Source organism: Gouania willdenowi, chromosome 16, assembly GCF_900634775.1.
Source record: "Gouania willdenowi chromosome 16, fGouWil2.1, whole genome shotgun sequence".
Lineage (NCBI taxonomy): Eukaryota > Metazoa > Chordata > Actinopteri > Blenniiformes > Gobiesocidae > Gouania > Gouania willdenowi.
Genome location: NC_041059.1, coordinates 17299644 through 17320594, shown reverse-complemented (window position 1 = coordinate 17320594; position 20951 = coordinate 17299644). Strand labels below are relative to the sequence as shown.

Below are 20951 nucleotides of genomic sequence, written 5' to 3'. Positions count from 1 at the left end.
CATGGCATCACTAACAACACAAAAACGTAAATGTATGCATTTCCACTGTGCTTTTGCTCTATATACTGTAACTTCATATTAAGTGGCTTAAAGGGTACCAAGTCAGTTTTAAAACATCAAACATGTTTTGTGAATGTGTAATTAACTATAGACTTAAAAGTCATTTTTTTAAAAGCAGAACTAAGTACTTTTTCACCTTAATAAATCTTTCTCATAGTCCCTGTGAGGGTAATACAAGTGTTATGGGGTGATTGGGGGGTCTTTCATCTCTACCTGCTGTCTCTGGCCAGAAAACTGCACTTGCAACTTTCCTGCCTCCGACCCGGTGGCAAGACGTACTGCTTTACTGCTTTTTTGGCAGAGTCAGAAAAAAAAAAAAAAAAGCAGAGAAGACCTTTGTCCAAGAAACGGATCAGCTCCATGTAGTGACAGCTCAGCAGCAACACACAGCAATCACACGCCGTTGTGGCAACAGGCACGCACGCACACTCGTATCCCAACGCTCCATCAGGCAGCACACACACAAATATCCATCTTTCTTTCTATCTATCTATCTATCTATCTATCTATCTATCTATCTATCTATCTATCTATCTATCTATCTATCTATCTATCTATCTATCTATCTATCCATCTATCCATCCATCTATCCATCCATATCCATCCATCCATTTTTAGAGCCGCTTTGTCAGCACACAAACAAACACATCACACACATTTCCACACTCCCTTCCGTATTACTCCCACATCATTAATTTATTTTACTTGTCTTTCTTCCTCATACTGTTCACATGGTCACATAGGACTATATGTATGAAAGCACCCATAGTGTCACTGTTGTATTAGATTTTTCAGTGATTGGTGCACATGTAGCTGTGGGGTGGGGCAGGCGGCGGGGGGTGCAGAGTGTTTATGACAGTGACAAAACCAAAAGGGACCTTTAGGGGGAGCGCTAAGCGCAAGTTACTTCGTTCTGCTTTAACAAAGGAATTCATTGAAATACAACCCCTGGATGGAAAGCAGCAATTTTTGGCCACATGTGAAATACGTGGATTCGGGCGCCGTGTTCACATTAGCTCCAACCTTCTTACTTTGATTTAACTCATTATTTATGCTTTTGTTGTGCTTTTCTCAACATTTGCATTTGACAAGGATGTGTGTTGGAGGTACTTTTGATGTCTATGGAGCTGTTGTTTCAACTTCAGCTATACATCGCAGTAGCACATGTAAAATGCTGCACGACGCCAGCAAGCAGGAAAGTGACAGAGCGTCCTGGCAGAGTAAGCAGAAAAGACATTATAGTGATTCCCAGGAGGAAAATGTTGACATGTGCGATGGCTGACCCAACAGCAGGTCCAATATACTACGGTCACTAGCAGCCCGTGAAAGATTTATGGTAGCGCCGACCACACCTTCCTGACAACCAGTTGTTTAGCACTATTTGCACTTGATCTTAGACAGATAGAGCATGTTAGATAAAGCACAAAATTAAAGTGTCGGTACCTTTTAAATTAAAATATTTGTATTTAATACATGTGCAGTTATGCTTGAGACTGCCTCTATAAGTGTGGTAACTCTGCTACAAAATGGCAACATTTATGTTTAATATCGGCCTCCTTTATACACAAGTGGACAAAAATGATGGTTCCCTTCCGTTAAAGAAAGAAAAACCGACAATGTTCAGTGAAATAATTTGAAACTGACAAATGTAATAATATAAGAAAATTAATGAAACTGGTTTGACCATTGTGTGTTTTTCTGTCTTTAACTGAAGGGTACCAACTATTTTGTCCACGTGTGTATATAAACCACTACCACTACTACATTATTACTATTTGAGCAGTAATCATCTCATAGACACTTGTTCTAATCAGATTTATTAAGGGCTAACATTAGTTTTGGCATCCATTGCCTAAAGTTAGAGTTAAAGATGGAAACAGGAGTGAAGTGAGCTGATTGAGAGTCGGACTCATTCTTCATATCACAGAGATGTAATTTAATAGGTATTGAGCTGGTGGCCATGGGAACGGAAGAGGAAACTAAAAGGACTGCAGCTCCACAGTTAATAACAAATGATGGTGAAGCGAAGGAACCACAGGTATCCTTTGGTTTGCTCCACTACCTATGCAGATATAAATAAAGGGTAAGTAGAAAAACCTTAAGAAATAATAATTGGTTTACCAACTTTTACGAGCTCAAAAAAATGTATCATAGGTTTTTGTCTGCAATGCTTTTAACACTACAAAAAAGCTAATCACATTTTTTTTTATTGGTTTATTGGTTTAGTGTTCAACATTGATTTGCCTAAATTTCATGAAAGTGTTTGAAAAATAGGATATGTTGAATTTTTTTTTGGGATAAATCTCTTCATTGATTATCTAAAGAAATGAATACAAAAATCCAATTGATTGACAAAATAACTTATAAATAACAGGTTTTGTTTTATTTCTGACCCAATCACATCATGTGAGGGTGTTATCTGACTGGTTTTCTTACCTTGACCTTTATCTCATTCATCCCTGATATCTACCCACACTCTGCCTTCTGTGATGTCACCAGCCTGGCTGTGATAGTAGGCAATCAGACCAATAGAAGTCACTGTATCAAGTGTTTTCTATGAGATGTGTGCTATCTGGTGTTATGATATCAAGAGATGACAACACTATGGTGCAGAAATAGAAGTTGCGTATTGTAAAAAGTCAGGCAGAAACAACTGTGAAGCATCCTCCGACAGAAAAAACACACAAAAAAATACAATTATCCAGTTGGGTGAATCACTATCATGTAAGATATTAAGTACTCAGGTTACTGTAATTGGGTAGCTTTTACGAGTACTTGTAATTTTGTGAGTACATTTCTAAATGAGTAATTTTAATTGTGCTTAAGTATGTTTTAAAAGAAGTAAAGTAATTTGTTACATTTCTACACCCACGGAGTAAATTATTATGTTTTGTGATTATTTTTGTAGTTTCCATTTAATGGTCTCATGGCACATTGGACATAATAATATGTTCTTAATCATGGCACTGTTTTAGAGTTCATAAATGCATCTATACTTAGAGCCTGAGATTTTTATTTTTATCTTGAATTGAAATCATTGGTGTTATTTTATTTGAAAAAATAATTGTACATTTTGACAAACCTTTTATTTTACACAGATGTCTTTGTGGAATATTAATGAAGTTCCATTCTTCCTTTTTAAGTTTATACATGAGATGTTTACTGTATGTAAGGGAACCGTGGCAAAATGCATAACCAACATAAACGTGGAGGGGTGAAATGAACTAGTAACTTTTACTTTAAGCTAAGGATGGGAAACACTGCCCCCTCCTGGCAACTTTTGCCAATGGCACAGCAGCTGCTTGAAGTAATCAAGTAGTAGTTATTACAGTAAATACCTAAAACTGCAAAAAATAGCATTTTATATCAAACTGTGTGAAAAAAAACTGTTAGAATAATTGTTTTAGATCATTTATTTAGATGTGTGACAGTGTGTAAGAAGACATCACAGTGAGAAGAATAGCCTTTCCCTAAAGAAAGCCAAGCCCTGCTTAAAAGTCATGAAATTCCTCCTCTAACCCACCCTGGTCAGCGGGGGACACACATTCCAACAGAAATCCAACTAGAAAGCAAAAGTGGCAGAATATTGGTTACCATAGAAATATTCACCCTGTACCATCACTTTTTTCCACTTGTTTTTGGCTAAAAATACACGTATTGAGAGTAAATGAAAAGCAATTGTATCGATACTAAAATCTTACATATATTGTCTACTTATTAGGATGTCTTACAAGGGTACAGCTGTGGCCCACACTTTGAAAAATACTTGTGTGCACTGTCAGGGTTTAAAATTATAGTTCACACAATTTTAGTTTTTTTTTTCTACATTAAATTAGCACAAACATCAAAAAAACTTACACAACATCCTGATCCAGAGCCATCAAAGCCACCACGAACAAGGTCTTAGAACTTAAAGTAACTCAAAGTAACATTTACTTTTTCATTTCTGTATATTTAATGACAAAGGAAAATAAAATAAAATACAATTTAAAATGATGCAGATTTTATTATTCAGATAATTCATTTCTTCCTTTTTTTTACAGAAACCTTTAAGATTTTCTCAACACAGGACATTTGAAAAATGCATGAATACAAGTAAGTTTAAATCAGGTGTTCTTTTATTCATTCATCTATTTATCCTGTACTGGAATTACTTTCAGGAACCAAGATGGAAACAATGCTATATATTGCAGGTCTTTCTACAATATTACGCGAGAAAAATAAATATTGATTACTGCAGTACAATGTTCAACAGATATATGTAAGCATCAGTGTTGGAATGTATAACACAATAACCTGAGTCGATTACTGTGAGGATTTTTTTTTAAAGGTTTACCCAATGAGTCCCTGATCAAAGAGAGTGCGTGAGTATAGCCTTCTAACGTGTTGCAGGAAGTGTTCTTTAATCTTTTCTTCAAGAGTCTGTTGAAGTTCTCACGTAAAAGACTACATTTGAATAGCAAGGAATAGTTATTGTGAGCAAGAAGGTCAGAGTTCGAGCCTCATTATCCTCGGCCTTTCTGAGTAGGGTTTGCAAATTTTCAATCAGCGTGTTTGAGTTTCTTCTAAAAGCTCCTAAAGTAAAAAAACAAAACAAAAACACGTTAGAGTTTGTCATTGTGACTATACGTGTGTTATTAATTATACCCCATGATAGAAAACTAGTCCATGTACCAGGAGTAACTAGGTAGGGTTCACCCAGTCAGCCTACACAGAAAAATCTACTGAAAAATTATATTTAACGGTATCTATTGCTGTCATATTCCTTTTTTAATTTAAAGGATTTGACACAATACATCGGTTTAAAAAAAAAAAAAAAAAAAAAAATTCCATGTATATGTGTTACAGCACATTAAAAAAAAAGAAGAAGTGAAGAAGTGCATGAGGGCCGGGAGCATGATGTCCATCCACAACTCCTGGACATGGAGAAGTCATACAAGAATTGCGTTTGGACAATCAGCTCCAGACTCCCATTCAGAGCTGAGATCAACCATGGAAGCATCCTTTAACCGTAGGTTCCAATCCTGCAACGAATAGTTGATTTAAGAAAAGGCAGATTTAAAAAACATAAAAAAAACAAGAGTGAATATTTATGTTTAAAAAAACTCTAAATAAATTCATATTATCTAAGCTACTAAGAATAAATGTTCAATGTTTAAAAAAAAAAAGTAAAGATATATGTAAAATATATTAAAGTACAGCAAAAATGCAATTTTGTTCATACTTACGTGATTGACCATTATAGTATCGATGCTGTTCCATTGAAAAGTTATTGCTCACATTGTCCTATATGATCGTTATAAAAATCTAACTCTTCCCTGTGACTTAAGTCCTCTCTCCACTGCGTCCATCCTCGACTCTGCTGCTGCTGCTGTTTGACCGTCCTCTCTATCTCTTCCCCACTATCCATCTCATTTCATGCAGGAGTGGGGTTACCTAAGAGACTGAGCTTCAATAGAGAAAATCTCCTTTTCTACAATTAACTGTGAAAGTGACAGAAGGAAAATAAGGGAGGGATCTAGTGAGGGGTGCAGAGCCAGAGAAGAAAAGGAGTGAGAGGAAAGACAAGTGTGCATGGCAGGTGGAGATAGGAAGTTTAAACGTGTTTAGAGTTCCTTTTTATATGTTTTGCGTTTATAAATCATGTAATCAATAGTATATATTTGTTTGAAAGAAACCTGCTGAAAAAAATCAAAATCAAAAACATGTTGCGTTCAATAACATTTTAATGACTTTGTTCTCTTCTTTCTTCTTTTGCCTGTTGGTTAAAGTCTGTAAAGTTTTAGTCATGCTAAATTATGCTATAAATGAATCACAACATATATGTGTGTGTTTTTGATTTCACAATATTTGATCATTTTCATATATGTTCCATTTTAGCAGTGTTTCGTACTTTAATTTGGATTAGTCCACATTAGGAGGCATTACACTGATCCCTGTGAAAATGAATTATGTCTTACCATAATCTCTAAATATTCAGAGGGAGTGACCACTGGGTTTGCATGGAGAGATGTGCACAAAAGGGTGTGGCGTGGGAATGTTGCCAGGGGTCGGGAGTGAGGGTGAAAGGGTCAAAGGTCAGAGGCAGCTGGACAACACACAAGAGGAGATGAGGGTGAGAAAGGGAGGGGAGGGGCAAAACCAGGAGCTTTCTGACTGGACCCAATGGAACATTAACATTGAACTGACCAGGGAGGGGGGGCTCGCTGACCAATGGCTATTCAGGAAGGAACTAAGCTATGACACACTCGTGTAATGGGCCGTAGAAATTGACAAGTGACAAGGCCCTCATTTTATATGCAAGGGAAGGGATCAAAATGAAGGGCTGACTTAGAAGCTATAGATACTGGTACTATAGAGAGGGTTTTATGCTTTTTTTTTCACTTACCATTCAAATGCTTTCACATGCAGCAAAAATAAAGCTGGATTTATATCTTGTAACATTTTATTTTTAAATGAAAAAAACATGCAACACGTTCCTTGGTTGCTGCAAAGTTTCTCTTTTAATCATCACATTTCAGTTTGATAGTTTGTTCATTTTTTACTGGGTTTAATGGATAACAATCAGCCATATCTATATCTATAGTCTAGCCAGTTTATATTCTCACTCCCATTATGAGATTATTTATGCAAACCTGTTCAGCAGTTACAGTAAAATAAAAAAACTGACGCTGTGATGTAAAAGTATATGTAAACTATTACATAATAATAATAATAATAATAACTTTAATTTGTAAAGCACTACATTTAGTAATCTCAAAGTGCTACAGAGACAAGGGCAGAGAAAAAGAAATAATTCAACACATAAAAGCAATAATAAAGTCAACAACGAATAAAATCAATCAAACATAATTTAGCAGAAAGCTTATGTAAAACGAGAAAGTATATTAAATATTAATTAAACAGCAAGTTCTTTGATCATTAATGAATAAATTAAATAATACCATTTATGAAATGAATATATTTTGTAATGAGTAGTTAGATAGTTAGATAGACATAGATTGTTAGATAGATAGATATAGATCTGAAAATGGTAGAAAACCTTTAAAAACATTAAAATACATTACATTTCAACAAAAATTGTCTTTCATTTTTATTTCCTCTCCCAGTGTATAGATGTTCTGCGTGTTCTCAAGGCTGCAGACAGGATCTGTATAAGCTGTGTATCAGCTAGTGAAGGTCAGGTCAGTGAGGGCAGCAGGCAGTCTGGACAGGGAGCAAACTGGCGAATGTGACCCAAAAAAAGAACAGTCTTGGGGGCCCATCCCCAAGGGTCAACATGCAAATAGTAACCTCTGAGAGAAAAGCACTGGGCGGATCAATTTTCTCACATTACTCTTGCTACCCATGACTGTGAATGTGCACGCCTACACATCACATAATGTTTTAATGTTTAATGAAATTCACACGTAACAATAGAGGAGGCAGATGCCTTTTCAACAAAGGTAGAAAAAAAAAAGTATGACAGCATTCAGGCATGAAAATATATCTGTTGATGCCAATGGACAACAGGCTTTAATATAAAGATGTCCATCAAATAAAGTTAGATCAAATAAACACAAAACCTTTTTTTTTTTTTTTAAATACATAAAATACAAAATTTCACATTCAAAGTCATTCAGAGTGTGTGTGATAGTTTGGTTAATATTTTAACCTAGACAAGTGGAGCAGATAAAGTTCAGTTTATTTCCCTGAGGCAAACCAACCCACTGGTGCCTCCCAGTGGCCTCAACAGCCCCACTAACGCCACATTCATACTCCCATTCAGAGCCATGTCCTGATGCCCAGCTCTGGTAACAACCAGATGATGAACTAGTCCAAAACCAAAATTCAAATTTACAGTTGTATCGTAGGCCCATCCAGACATACGCTGTTGTGGCACTCTTTGCCTTTTCAGCCACTTCGTCCTGAAGTTGTTTGTTAAGAATGTTGACTAAGTCCATGTGGTTTTCTCTGCAGTAGCCCATCGCCTCGATCCAAGTCATGTTCTCCTGGATTAGTATAAGATTATCTTCAAGATAACAAGAGAAACAAAGACAAGATGCAACATTTGAAGTATTTGTATGTATTTCTGACATTCTGGTGGTATTGAGTACTTACCTGAACTACTGGGGCTGCTGACAGTGGGGGTCAGATTTGAGGAGTGAGTTGTGCTTTGGACTGAAGTCGTAAACGGTGTTGATGAGTCAATAACTGTTGTCAAATCCAATGTTTCTGTGGATTGTGTTACTGTGACTGTTGACGTTTCTGTGGTTCTACTGTAAAGTTCTGTACTTGGGCTTGAAGCAAACTCTGATGCTGTTGCTTCTTCTTCTGTGGTGGTTGGTAGTTCTTCTTCTTTGGTGGTTGGTAGTTCTTCTTCTTCTGTGGTGGTTGGTAGTTCTTCTTCTTCTGTGGTGGTTGGTAGTGCTTCTTCTTCTGTGGTGGTTGGTAGTTCTTCTTTGGTGGTTGGTAGTCCTTCTTCTTCTGTGGTGGTTGGTAGTGCTTCTTCTTCTGTGGTGGTTGGTAGCTCTTCTTCTTTGGTGGTTGGTAGTGCTTCTTCTTTGGTGGTTGGTAGTTCTTCTTCTTTGGTGGTTGGCAGTTCTTCTTCTTCTTCTGTGGTGGTGGTTGGTAGTTCTTCTTCTGTGGTGGTTGGTAGTTCTGTCATTTCAGGTGTCGAAGTCATCATCTGGGTAGTTCGAGTTGGAGAATCTGTTGTAATAGTATCATCTTCATTTTGTGAACTGGTTGTTGTTGAACGTGTTTTCATTTCTGTAAAAACACAAACAAAAAACAAAAACAATGGATGGATACAATGAGAAACTGCGACTGTTGACGTTTCTGTGCTTTTGCTGTAAGGTTCAGTACGTGGACTTGTTGCAAACTCTGATACTGTTGTTTCTTCTTCTGTGGTGGTCCTGTCTGTGGTGGATGGTAGTTCTGTCATGTCAGGTGTCAGGGTCACGGTTGAACTGGTGGCAGCTTCAGATGGCGTCTGCGTAGTTAGATTTCGATTAGGAGAATATGACGTAGTGTCCTTTTCAATTTCTGTACTGGCTGTTGTTGAGAGGGTTTTCTTTTCTGTCAAAATAATAATGGATGGATACAATAAAAAACATTATATTATATTAGATGTATTTCTGTTGTGCGTTAGTATAACTTTTAAAAACACTTGAATGTGGAATAAAGAGAGACCATTTATAAATAAAGTGAATGGTTTTTAATACATTATAAAATGTAATATTCAGCATAACATTTTTTTTTACAGTATAACACATTTTTTTTTAATCTATGTATCGACTTTTTTACTGTCTTCTTTAATTATTTCTATTTCTAAGCTAGAAATCTTTATGTGACACTATGAAAAGAAACATTAAGTTAATTGAGCAAAGTAGATATAATTACTGTCCTCTTTAAAAAGTATCAAATTTGTCAATGTTGTTAAACACAAAACTGCTGCAAACATATTCATATATAGTGGATTCATCTTTGGATGATGTAAGCAATCACCTGGCTGAATATATATAAATATTAGGGGTGGGACTCGATTTAAAAAAAAATGTATCTAATTAATTTAATCTTGATTAATCTAAATCAATCTCATATCAATGTTTGACACGAGAAGCAATGTTTTTTTCAATTTAAATGGATTTTGGTATAACACTGAATCAATGATAAAAATAAATGAATAACAACAGAATTGTTTACTATTTTCATCACTGAGTGCTAAGATAATGTGCAACATGAATAAAGAATATTATAATCGCGTTGTGAACAAAGCACAAACTTAAATTTAAGTACGCTATATTAATGGTTTTCTAGATTTTTTGTAAACTTTCTGAAACAAATGTGTTTTTGTGTGGCATGAAATAAACAGACTGATTAATTTTGTTTTTCTACATAGCAGTTTATAAGTTGGTAAATTGGGTCAGATGATGCTATCTGTAGCACCGCTTCTACCCCACATCCTCTACCACCGAGAATGGTTGACTGTTCAATACAATCCATTTAGCCAGTGAGTTTGAAAACTCTTTCTTGCTCAATTTGCACACAACTCGGCTTTTGTTTTCCATCTGCTCTTTTGTTTTTGGTGTTGTCTTTTAACTAAAATTAATGCACACGAAGAACAACGTTTATGACTTCTACTCAAGTTCCACCATTGTAGCTGGTGCATCAGTATTATGGGTATACCGGGAACTTGTTCAATGAAAAAGGCTCCACGCTGTTTGGAGTGCAAAAAAAATTAATCAATTTTTTTTTTACTGAATTACTTTTCTGCAATTCATTAATCACAATTAACACATTTAAGTCCTAGCCCTAAAATATATATACTGTTTATCTATAAATACAACTAACTTACCCCCATAGCAAATAAACCAATGCTTGCCGCTACATCTCAGGTCATTCCACTGGCCTCTCAATCTGAATACTGCAACAGTACAGTATTGATCCTCCGAGTAATTGGGTTGATTGGGCCTCCAGAACCGGAATGATGAATTACTTCCATCAGACCACATCCAGGAGTCTTTGAAGAGGCCGATCCACACGACTTGTAAAGCAGAGACATTTTGGACAGCTGCGTTCTCCACTATTGTGTGTATGCTTACTAGTTCTGATGATAAATCCCTGCAGTGGCTGTGGGCATCCCTCCAGGATTTGGTTTCATTCACCAGAACGTGTTTACTGTAATTATTATTGTCTGTAGGATAGGAACAAAAGTTTCCGACGTCAAAAAAAAAAAAAAAAAAACAGACGTCACGACAGATGAAAGGAATCAACAATCAAAAAGTGGATCTCTTACCCTGACAAACAAAGCTTCTTGTAGTTGTGCATTCACTTTCAAACCACTGGCCATGTTGATCCATTGCTACACATGTGTCTTGATCCTCACCCTGTGGTTCCCCTAACTTCCAATTAAAAAAGTCAGTTCTTTGATCAGGCTGAGACCAATGCCATACTCGCACGTCTGCACTCTCCAGTCCAATCCATGCTCTGGGAGTTTTATTTGTAACTAATGTGATCAACTCATTCATAACTGTCAAGTTATGAACTGTTACTAAATCAGTGTACATGTCTCTACAATAGCTTTTTGCCTCTTGGTAGGTTTTAAACTGATCAACAAGTTGGAAGTTTGACGAACCCAGTGTGAATGGGTAAAAAACTGTGGAATAAAGACAGTGTATTTAGTAACAGGTAAAATAAAACCAGCAATAACAGCACATGCTCCGTCGTGTCATATTTAGCCCATGCTGTCTATACAAAGAAGACATTTATCTCTGTCAGCAAAAAACAATACACAAAAAGCGGAAATAATAGCAGTTATTGTTTGGTACAAACCGGAAATTAAGACCAAAGATTGCGTTAAAGAAGTCCTTCTTATCCCATTATGTCTGGTTTCAACCATTGTAGTGGTGAACAGCAAACGTTCGTAGGAAAATAAAAAAATAAAGCATGCTGCTGTTGCTCTCTGCTTACGACAGAGTAATGCTTGTAGAATGAATGCCACTAGTCTTGTTGAGAAACTCATAAAACAAAGCAGTTTTTCAAGATTCCTTCTGTCGTGTGTGATGCTTCTGGAATGCTGACATTAAGTAACACTAAATCACTTAGACAAACACACAACTATACTGAATAAATGCCTTACAGACTTATTTAAATGAGATTTTTATTTGTTTTATTTTGGGGTTTTTTATACATTTAACATCTGTCAGTAACAAAGCTAGTCATCAACAAAGACAGCGAGTGTAATCATGCCAAATATTTGATTTGAGGCAATAAAGGTACAGCAACTGGCAACAAAACTTGATGATTTTTTCTAAATAAATGAGGCAGAAACATTTCTTTAAGACCAAATAATTGAATTTAGGTGTCCCAATTACGTTAATTAACACATGCGAGTTGGCCCTGGTTACATTCCCAGTAAAATTACGTTTTCATCCCACAGTGGATGAATATATTATGCACAATTTCATGCTCCTTCTTCTGGGAACGACTCTTGTTTTTCCCAAGAAGGGCATCATAAGGTGTACAAAACGATAACGTCAAAATGACTTATTCTTGATTTTATAGTTTTGTACACAAACTTGCTCATTCTGAATGAGCAAGTTTGTTGTGAAGTTCAAAGTTACTAACCTTACCTGACAGATCAAGCCACGGCAAGGCAAATATCGTGCATTTCATACACAAGGCAATTCACTTTGCTTGACATGATTAAAAAATGCAACAGAAAATATTTAAAAGTTTAAAAATCATTAAAATAAGCAGTAAAAACATTAAATCAACACTAATATGATTAAAAATCTTCCTCTCAGTCATACTAAAAGCAGCGTCACCATGTTTGCTGTGAAAGCAGATCAGAGTAAAGCATTCAAGCCATGTCATAAAAACTAAAGATGACATTCCACTTTGTCTACAACAAAGCTTCTGGAAGAAGGCATTTTCTGAAAAACAAACTCTTGATTTTTAATTAATTTATTATGATTATTATAATTATTACAATTTTCATTATTAATTCGTTTATTTTTAAAGATGTCCCACAAAAGAAGGAGTTTGAGCTGCACATGGAGGACTGTAATATACCCCACATTGAGAATGGGGTATCATCAATTTTTTTGGATTTGTGGTTTAACATTTGTATGAATGCTGCTTTATCATGTATTTGCTGTTCTTTCTATTGGACATGTAGTATGTGTGCTACATTTTTATTATGTAGCACTGGGTAAGATTTTTTTAATTATATAATCATATGTCTTGTAAGAAAATAAAAAATGAATAAAAATAAATAAATTATTATTAATATTATTATTATTATTATTATTATTAATAATAATAATAATAATAATAATAATAATAATAATAATAATAATAATAATAATAATAATGTTCTGTACATCCCTTTTGGCGGGACATTTATTCGCACTAAAAATAAAGAAAGTGGGGGAGGGTGCAGCCAAATATTCGCTTTTATTGAACTAACCCATGTCAGTATTATACTTATTATGAGTGCGTAATTAGCGCGGCTGAGGAGCGTGTCATGTGACCGCGGTGCTATGGGTGGTCCTATGGGACATTTTGGTTCTGCTGGTGGCTCGAGGCCAGCATGGCCTGTAAACAACAACAGCGTCAAACACAAGGAGGAACTGAATGTCAACTGGTCGTCTGCCGTCCGTTTAGAATAAAATAGAAGTTGTGAGGTGCTCTCCAGCGATGTTCCGAAGGCGTGTCTGGTACGTGTTTTCTATATTCGTGCGAAGATATTTGAGCTAGTTCGTCTGCAGCCGCTGCCTTGGGCCGTCAGCCTACACGGACTGAGCCCTGGGCCGCAGCTAGCCGATGCTAACGAGTCCTACACGCCACATAAAAACCCGCTGGGGCAGGTAGTTTGAGCTCTGTATATATATATTGTATGTGAAGGTAACAAAAACCTGGATGTTCAGTGTAAGTGTGTGTTTTTTTTGTTTCGTTAAATCGTGGTTTTGTCATAGAATATCAATATGGCGCTAAGGAAAGATTAAGCTAACGATGCTAAACTCCTAGCTGTAGACGTTCAGGATTAGCAGCTAACCAGCAGTATTTGCATGTTAACCCATATTTGTGTTGGATCCATGACGCATAACGTGAGAAGTAAACATAGATTTTAATTTCAGTATTGTTAGATGTCAATGTGATTATTGTATTTTATATAAATTACGCAGTTACGCCGCTCACCATTATTAACTTGGAGCAAACGTGAAGCTAATAAACACCGAACTATTGAGCAGTAAAACGGGCTCCTTTTATTATATTGTTTTACTTAAACGAGATGGTTACAGAAATTAAAAACTATTTAAAAGCAAAGAGAACCAATGAGCCATAATTCGAGTTGTTAAGATATCCGAGGTTTTGGCTTAATAGACACCGAAGTGGACCACATGAAAAGAACTCTAATATTCTGTGTATATTTGACTGTAAAACGTTCTCCAAAATAAATTTTGTATCATTTCCGTAAGTCTCAACCCTCTTTTTTATTTTCTAAAATGATATCTAACTCTATCCAACCTTTTAGGGTTACTGTTTTAATCTTGTACATTATTATGGTTGCCCTACACTTTAATTTGGAATCGGATCTTGTTTTGGAGTTTTAAATCAGTAATAGCTAACTATTACTTGAATGTAATGATAATAAGCTTTTATTAGGTTTGTTCAGTTAAAAAAAATAAAATAGATAAGCCTCTTCCTGCAACCTGCAGATAAAGGTTTTAAAGAGGCATCCAGAGGGAGCGTGGGGGACAAGCCCAGCTATGTAGTATCCACAAAGCCCCAGACATGACATGGAAAAAAGTTAAAGAATAAATAAGTACATGTGCACATAAAACACTACATCGTGACCACGAAAAAAGTCTAACGTGCACAAAATACTAAATTTAACCTGTCAGTGACTTTGAAGCATTTTTTTTGCTTTAGGGACACCTCAACATTGGTTTCCTTCCACAAAACTACAGAAACAACACAGAGACCTGGCTTTTGATGGCAAAATTATTACTATTTTGCTATCTGGGTCAGAATTGAATGGTTTGCTGACTGTATTTTGGCCGTCCTCCAAGTCTCTCCCCCGTCATTCTCCACCCACACACAACTTCCTCTTCCTCCCGGACATGCCGAGTCTCACCGCTTGCCCCGGTTTTTTTTTTTTTTTTTTTTTAAATCTTTTTCTCTCAACATTGCGACACTCAATAGTCCACTTAGTTCTACACACGCTCTGGTCGAGTGTGCACTGCTGGGAACTTCAGCATCAACTCTCGTAGCGACATTTTCTGTCTTATAAACTATTTTTCTCTTCCTCTGAGCTCTGCACATCACGGGTGATCTCTCATCCAAAGGTGCACTGCTGCCACCTACATGGTACCAGTTGGTCACTACATGATGATACAAGCTTGGTATTCACAGGAGAGCTTTGTTACACTGTCTCCTAGCAACCGCAGCTGAATAACTCAATTGATGTTTTTAGAGGTCTTTGACAGACAATGTTACTAAACCAAATGACAGTAAATGAGTTAATGAGACGTATTGTACACAATGTTTTATTGTTTCTTAGTGGAAGAAGTGTTCCGTGGCATTAGGGTAGTGTTTCTTAGCTAATTCGTGGCCGCTATTTAAATTATTTTCCTCATGTCACATGTCAGGGGCTCCATAACTACTAAATTTGCTGTTCCCTTCCCACAGTCATCCTATCGGTTGTGCTGTATTTTTTGGCTACATTCACTTTATACCAAGCTCTAATTATCCCCTGTTATTGTAGCTGCCATGGTATTTCCAAATGGTGTTGACATTACAATTATAATTATTAAATGGTATCTATGGGTATTCTATTTTTGGCCAGTACATTCAGAGGTTGTAAATTATAGGTCAGGACATGTTGCATGTTCTAGGTTGACAGTGCTGCATGTCAGATATCTAAGATGTCGCAATGGTATTCAGAGAATGTAAGACAGATTTTTGATGCAGCTTTAGATATAATTACTTGATACGTTTTTAACCCATAAGGAAGAATCATGATCTTTCTTGTCATGCTTTAAATGTATTTCTGCTAATTATGAGCTTCTTATTGATATGTTTCAGACTGGACATTGCTCTTTTTTAGCGTGTAGATTACAAGCCATGTCCTCCCAGCAGCCGAATAGCTCAGCATCCAACAGCCCCACCAACTTCTTGGGTTCTCCGTTTTCAGTCATCAGCCCCTCACTTAACTCCCCAGTGGTCTCGCCCTCCGTAGGCTTTGGTCCTATCACCAACAGTCAGGTATCTGATTTCGTTTTTGTAACTTTGTAGATTTAATTAATTAACAACGCATTAGATATGTGGTGTTGTTTTTTTTTTTTTCTCAGTCCAACTACAGTTATTAGGCAACTTCTTCGTATTTGAATTGTAATTTTTAAATTCTCTGTGTCCAGATCTCTTCTTCAGCGCCCTTATCAGGGATGCATTCAATCAGCAGCTCAGAAGATATCAAACCTCCTTTTGGCCTTAGACCCATGTCAGCTCACTCCCCGGGAATAATGTTGACACAGAAACGCATGTGTGTCATCTGTGGAGATCGCTCGTCAGGTGAGTTAAGCTCTCCAGAGGAAGTTTATCTGTTGTGGAAGATCACTAGGAGATTCACAAAGTCATGACCATTTTTGCAATTGTTTTGTTTCATTTAAACATTCCAGATTAAAGTCTCTCATCCTAAATTTATGAAAAGAAATGTCATATTTTAAATAGGGATGTCCCGATACAACTTTTTTATTTCCGATATGATAACGATATTGCAGCCTTGTGTTAATCGCTGATACCGATATTGGTCCGATATCAGCATGAATCATACATACTTTTATTTATTTATTTATTTATTTTATTATTATTATTATTATTTTTCTCTCTCTTTTTTTTAATAAAATAATGAAGACTTATTTTGTAGAGTGGAATGTTAGAAAAGGCTTGATCAAGTGATGTTACTCAAACAGAGAACAATAGTCAGCAACAGTAGGTATGAGAAAAACTGACCCATTTATTATTAACAAATTGGTTGCATAATTTTTAACTTTCAACGTAATATCTACAGTGTTCTACAATTGAATAAATAAATAAAATAAAAAAATCTGCAGATTTGAATTCGATATTCGATATTTGTTTTCAGGCTAATATCCGATCGGGACACCCCTAATTTTAAAGCTTTCTTGATTTTAGTGTTTTTAATCTGCAGCTCTAAATTTGAATTATGTTTGAGTTGTTGATGTTTGGGTTTTTTTTGACAGGCAAACACTACGGCGTGTACAGCTGTGAGGGTTGCAAAGGTTTTTTTAAACGAACTGTGCGTAAAGACCTGAGCTACACCTGCAGGGATAATAAAGAGTGCCTGGTGGACAAACGCCAGCGGAATCGCTGCCAGTACTGTCGGTACCAGAAGTGCCTGGCTATGGGGATGAAGAGAGAAGGTAAACCAGGAGAAAAAATGTACCTGACTGTAGTCGTTGGTAAGAAGATTGTTTCTTTCACACCAAGGTGGGACAGAATACAGCCCAGATCTTTGAACACATGCGCCCAGGTTATAAAAAAAAAGGTTGTGTGAGGATAGAATAGGAAAATAGATTAGCATTATCATCATGGATTTTTACAGTTTCTGGCATGGAAAAAAAGGGGGCAGATTTTTTTGTGTTGGGGTTTGTTTAAGAAAACTTGGAAGTCCAAGCGTGCAGCAATTATTACAACGATACCAATTGAAAAAAGGAAGAAAACGTCACTCCATAGGGGAGCAAAATTACACCGAAGGAGGCCCCTATGCTCAACAGTGCTGGCGAGAACCCTGAAAATAAACCTTTAGTGAAATAATTTACAGTATAATGATTTCAATCAGTTTGATGTCATTACCGACGTACTTAACTTCCAAACATTGTGCCAACAATCCTTAGTAGGGATTTGTTATGCTAACTCTTGTTGATTTTTTTTGTTTTTGTTTTAGAAGTAGGAATGGAATCGGTGGGTTTGCCTCTCCCTTTTACACCAACCAAGTCACCTCCTTAATGTGGCGTTAGCTATGTGAGATAAGAGAACCTGGCCATTTGGGAAATGGGTTTGTCACTTCTATGTTTTCCTAGCGGGATTTTCCAACATGGTTTAGACAGTTTTGTTAGAAATGTGAATATTATGTAATCTTGCCTAAATGTATGTAATTCTTATGTGTGCTATTGCATGCAGCAGTCCAGGAGGAGCGTCAGAGGAACAGAGAGCGTGAAGGAGAGCTGGAGTTCAGCGTTGGGGTGAATGACGAGATGCCGGTGGAAAAGATCCTGGAGGCAGAAACGGCCGTCGAACAGAAGACTGAGCTTCACCCTGATGGCAGCTCTGCAGGAAACTCAGTGAGTGATCACTCTACTGACATTTGTCACGTGAAAACAACGTTTGACCAAAATGCTGTTAAAACTTTGAACCAATTATCTTTTTTATAACAACTTTTAAAAAGTCACGTTGCACCTTTGCTTGGTTTCAGCCTCATGATGCAGTGAAAAACATCTGTCAGACTGCAGACAAACAGTTGTTTGCATTGGTGGAATGGGCAAAGAGGATTCCTCATTTCTCTGAGCTGCCGCTCGACGATCAGGTCATTCTATTGCGTGCAGGTATTTATAAGCAGTGGCACATATATCACCAGATTAAAACTCATCTATTGTGATTGTGAAGAAGAGAGTTGTCACTGTTTGAGCTTTTTTTTTTTCTTCCCCCATCAGGGTGGAATGAGCTCCTAATCGCCTCATTCTCCCATCGCTCCATCCCTTTGAAGGATGGTGTTCTTCTGGCCTCAGAGTTGCAGCGTGACAGCGCCCACACCGCAGGAGTTGGGGCCATTTTTGACAGGTTTTTATTTACATGTATACAGAACATTCAGCTATGATGTTTTACCTACATTGTATCCACTATATCTGTATTTCTAACACAGGGAGAGTGTACAGAGTGCAGAGGTTGGTGCCATTTTTGACAGGTACGTGAATTTTCTTGTGTAAATATTTGGCTTTTTTTTTGTTGGACTGAAAAATGAATAAAATGTTTAATTATTCAGGGTTCTTACTGAGCTTGTCAACAAAATGAGAGATATGCAAATGGACAAGACAGAACTAGGCTGCCTGCGAGCCATCGTTCTTTTCAATCCAGGTACTTGACACAGTAAAAAAAAAAAGAATGTCATGAATTTTTTTGTGCCAGTTTTCTAAAAAAAGAAACGCCTTCCTGTAGATGCGAAAGGTCTGTCCAATAACAGTGAAGTGGAGCTTCTTCGAGAGAAGGTCTATGCATCTTTGGAGTCCTACTGCAAACAGAAGTATCCTGAGCAGCAGGGAAGGTAACCACCTTTGGCCCATCATCCCCAGCCTGGCACCATTCATGTTTCATTGTGGTTTCTAAAGCGAGGTTTTGATTTGCAGGTTTGCCAAGCTCCTCCTTCGACTGCCAGCCCTGAGATCAATTGGCTTGAAATGCTTGGAGCATCTTTTCTTCTTCAAGCTGATCGGTGACACACCTATTGACACTTTCCTCATGGAAATGCTTGAAGCTCCTCATCAGTTGTCTTAGATTGGAAAGTGCGTACTGTGGTTTTAAAGTAGCTGAAGTCTGGGATGCGGGTGTGGGACTGGAGTGGCACTTTAAGTTCTTTGAAGGTTTGTCAGTTTGTCTCACTGCTGTCTGCGCTACACTCCTCCAGTGCAGCACAGATTTGATCGTTAGACCAAACCCAGCGCTTGGCATAATCTACAGGCTGGTGCTTTTTATTGAAATATCTTCACACGCAACTATGAGTAAAACAAAAAAAAAAAAAAAGAGTATTTTTAAAAAAGGTAAACCTTTACATATTTCTCTTGCAGGAGCTACATTTTAGACATGCTTTTATATCCACTTTTTAAACACCTCAAACATTAACGGTCAGATTTGTCTCCAACTGAGGGAGTCCCGATAGCTTTTGTTTATTTTTTTAAATTCCCTTTTTCGTTTTTGGAAATGGGATGCGACATGATTGGTAATTAGGATTTAATAAATCTATTTAATGTCAAATCCACAAACGTTTTATTTTCCTAATCAAGAGCTCTCGCTGAGCTTGTGTAGTAGACAAAAGGTAAAATCCAAACAGTGAGTCTGTGATTGAAGATGAATCTGTTGATTAAGGATCAGTTTTATGTTTCTCCTTTAGAAAGCTATTATTTACTTTTTGCCATTTAAAAGTTAAAAATCCCCTCACCTTGTGGTTGAGGATCTAATTGCACTGCACATTGCAACGTTTTATTTCTAAAGACCATTTTTATTGTGCGCTCGTTCCCTGAGCAGCCAGACATTTGTCTTTTGGTGCTAATTTGACACTATTGGTGCAGTTGCATACCGAACCACAGACCTAAGAATATATGCAAGCTAAAAACCTCTTTTGTCAATCTTTGTTGAAAATGTAGCAATATTGAAACTTAAAACTGAGTAAGCCTGTCGAGATATTCAGGGGTTTTACAAAGTAAATCATGTCCAGTGGAAAGGGAATATTCCATTTAGTAATTTATCTTCGAAGGTACTGTGCAAAACAAATCTTTCAGGGAAATTGTACATTGGTGAAATTGAAATATAATCAGGAAAGACAAATTATATAACAATTTTTTATGTGCCCTTTTTGTTTTTAGTAATTGGCTAGCATACAGCAGAACATGTCTTGGGTTGCACTGGATTTGCTGAGACTGTTTCAGTTGATTTTTCTTTTTTTTTTTTGGTGCATTGTTTTGGGTGCTTAGTTATATCCAAACGGTTACTTTTCCCCCCCTTTTACGATAGTTGGCTCGTTCATTGTAATGTCGCAGCAATTCATTAAAAGCAAACTATAATCGTATATTTAGATCCATAACGCCTGTGAACATTTAGAAATCTTAAAGACCAAAGGAGGTCTGTGAGAGGGGGAAACACCTGAGGAGCTCTTGAATGAATTCTGTGATGCTCATGAACACACAGTGGCTTGAAGCATGGGTTGTGTGGACTAAAAATAAAGAGGCGTACATTTCCATCCCTAAGTGTTGCAGTGTTTATTTAAAAAAAAAAAAAAAAATAGTGATGTATTAGCAAAAATGTCAACAAGACGTCAAACTAGTCAGATTGTTTTTTATTTTTGTTGTTAAGCATTAAGTTGTCTTGAGATGCAACAGAAGCTTTGATACTAAAGCATTTATGAACAGTGACAGGATGGCACAGGCAGCAATGTGACCAGCCCAAGAAAAGGTAAACAACTAAACAGTTGCATTGAAATCTGAACTTTTCACTCTAAGGGGAAGCTGGTAGATTTTACCTCTGCATGTTTTTACTGCCTGAGTTTAGTGATGAAGGAGCTGAGCACACATTCTACAGCACAGCTTTTGTTCTAAGCACAAGTGCATGGC

General features: G+C 36.8%; 2 protein-coding genes across 5 annotated transcripts; one reads left to right on the top strand and one right to left on the bottom strand.

The window, feature by feature from the left end:
• Positions 1-7538: 7538 nt before the first annotated feature.
• On the bottom strand, positions 7539-11515 carry LOC114478068 (mucin-12-like). 2 transcript variants are annotated; one of them, XM_028470867.1, is made up of 6 exons: positions 11377-11515; positions 10841-11200; positions 10400-10738; positions 8908-9120; positions 8161-8811; positions 7539-8071 (listed from the first exon to the last, which is right to left on the bottom strand). In XM_028470867.1, the coding sequence occupies exons 1-6, from the start codon at positions 11441-11443 to the stop codon at positions 7710-7712; spliced, it is 1992 nt and encodes a 663-aa protein (XP_028326668.1). In that variant the 5' UTR covers positions 11444-11515; the 3' UTR covers positions 7539-7709. The 2 variants fall into 2 exon arrangements, with proteins under 2 accessions (XP_028326668.1, XP_028326667.1); XM_028470866.1 differs by having other exon boundaries at positions 8161-9120.
• Positions 11516-13081: 1566 nt separating this feature from the next.
• LOC114478044 (retinoic acid receptor RXR-beta-A-like) lies at positions 13082-20583 on the top strand. 3 transcript variants are annotated; one of them, XM_028470830.1, is made up of 11 exons: positions 13082-13265; positions 15659-15816; positions 15969-16122; positions 16815-16994; positions 17755-17915; positions 18047-18176; positions 18285-18411; positions 18494-18535; positions 18614-18705; positions 18787-18892; positions 18975-20583. In XM_028470830.1, exons 2-11 carry the CDS (start codon positions 15676-15678, stop codon positions 19120-19122), a joined length of 1281 nt encoding a protein of 426 aa, XP_028326631.1. In that variant the 5' UTR covers positions 13082-13265; positions 15659-15675; the 3' UTR covers positions 19123-20583. The 3 variants fall into 3 exon arrangements, with proteins under 3 accessions (XP_028326631.1, XP_028326632.1, XP_028326630.1); XM_028470831.1 differs by having other exon boundaries at positions 13085-13265; positions 15637-15816; positions 17758-17915; XM_028470829.1 differs by having other exon boundaries at positions 13086-13265; positions 15637-15816.
• Positions 20584-20951: the final 368 nt, after the last annotated feature.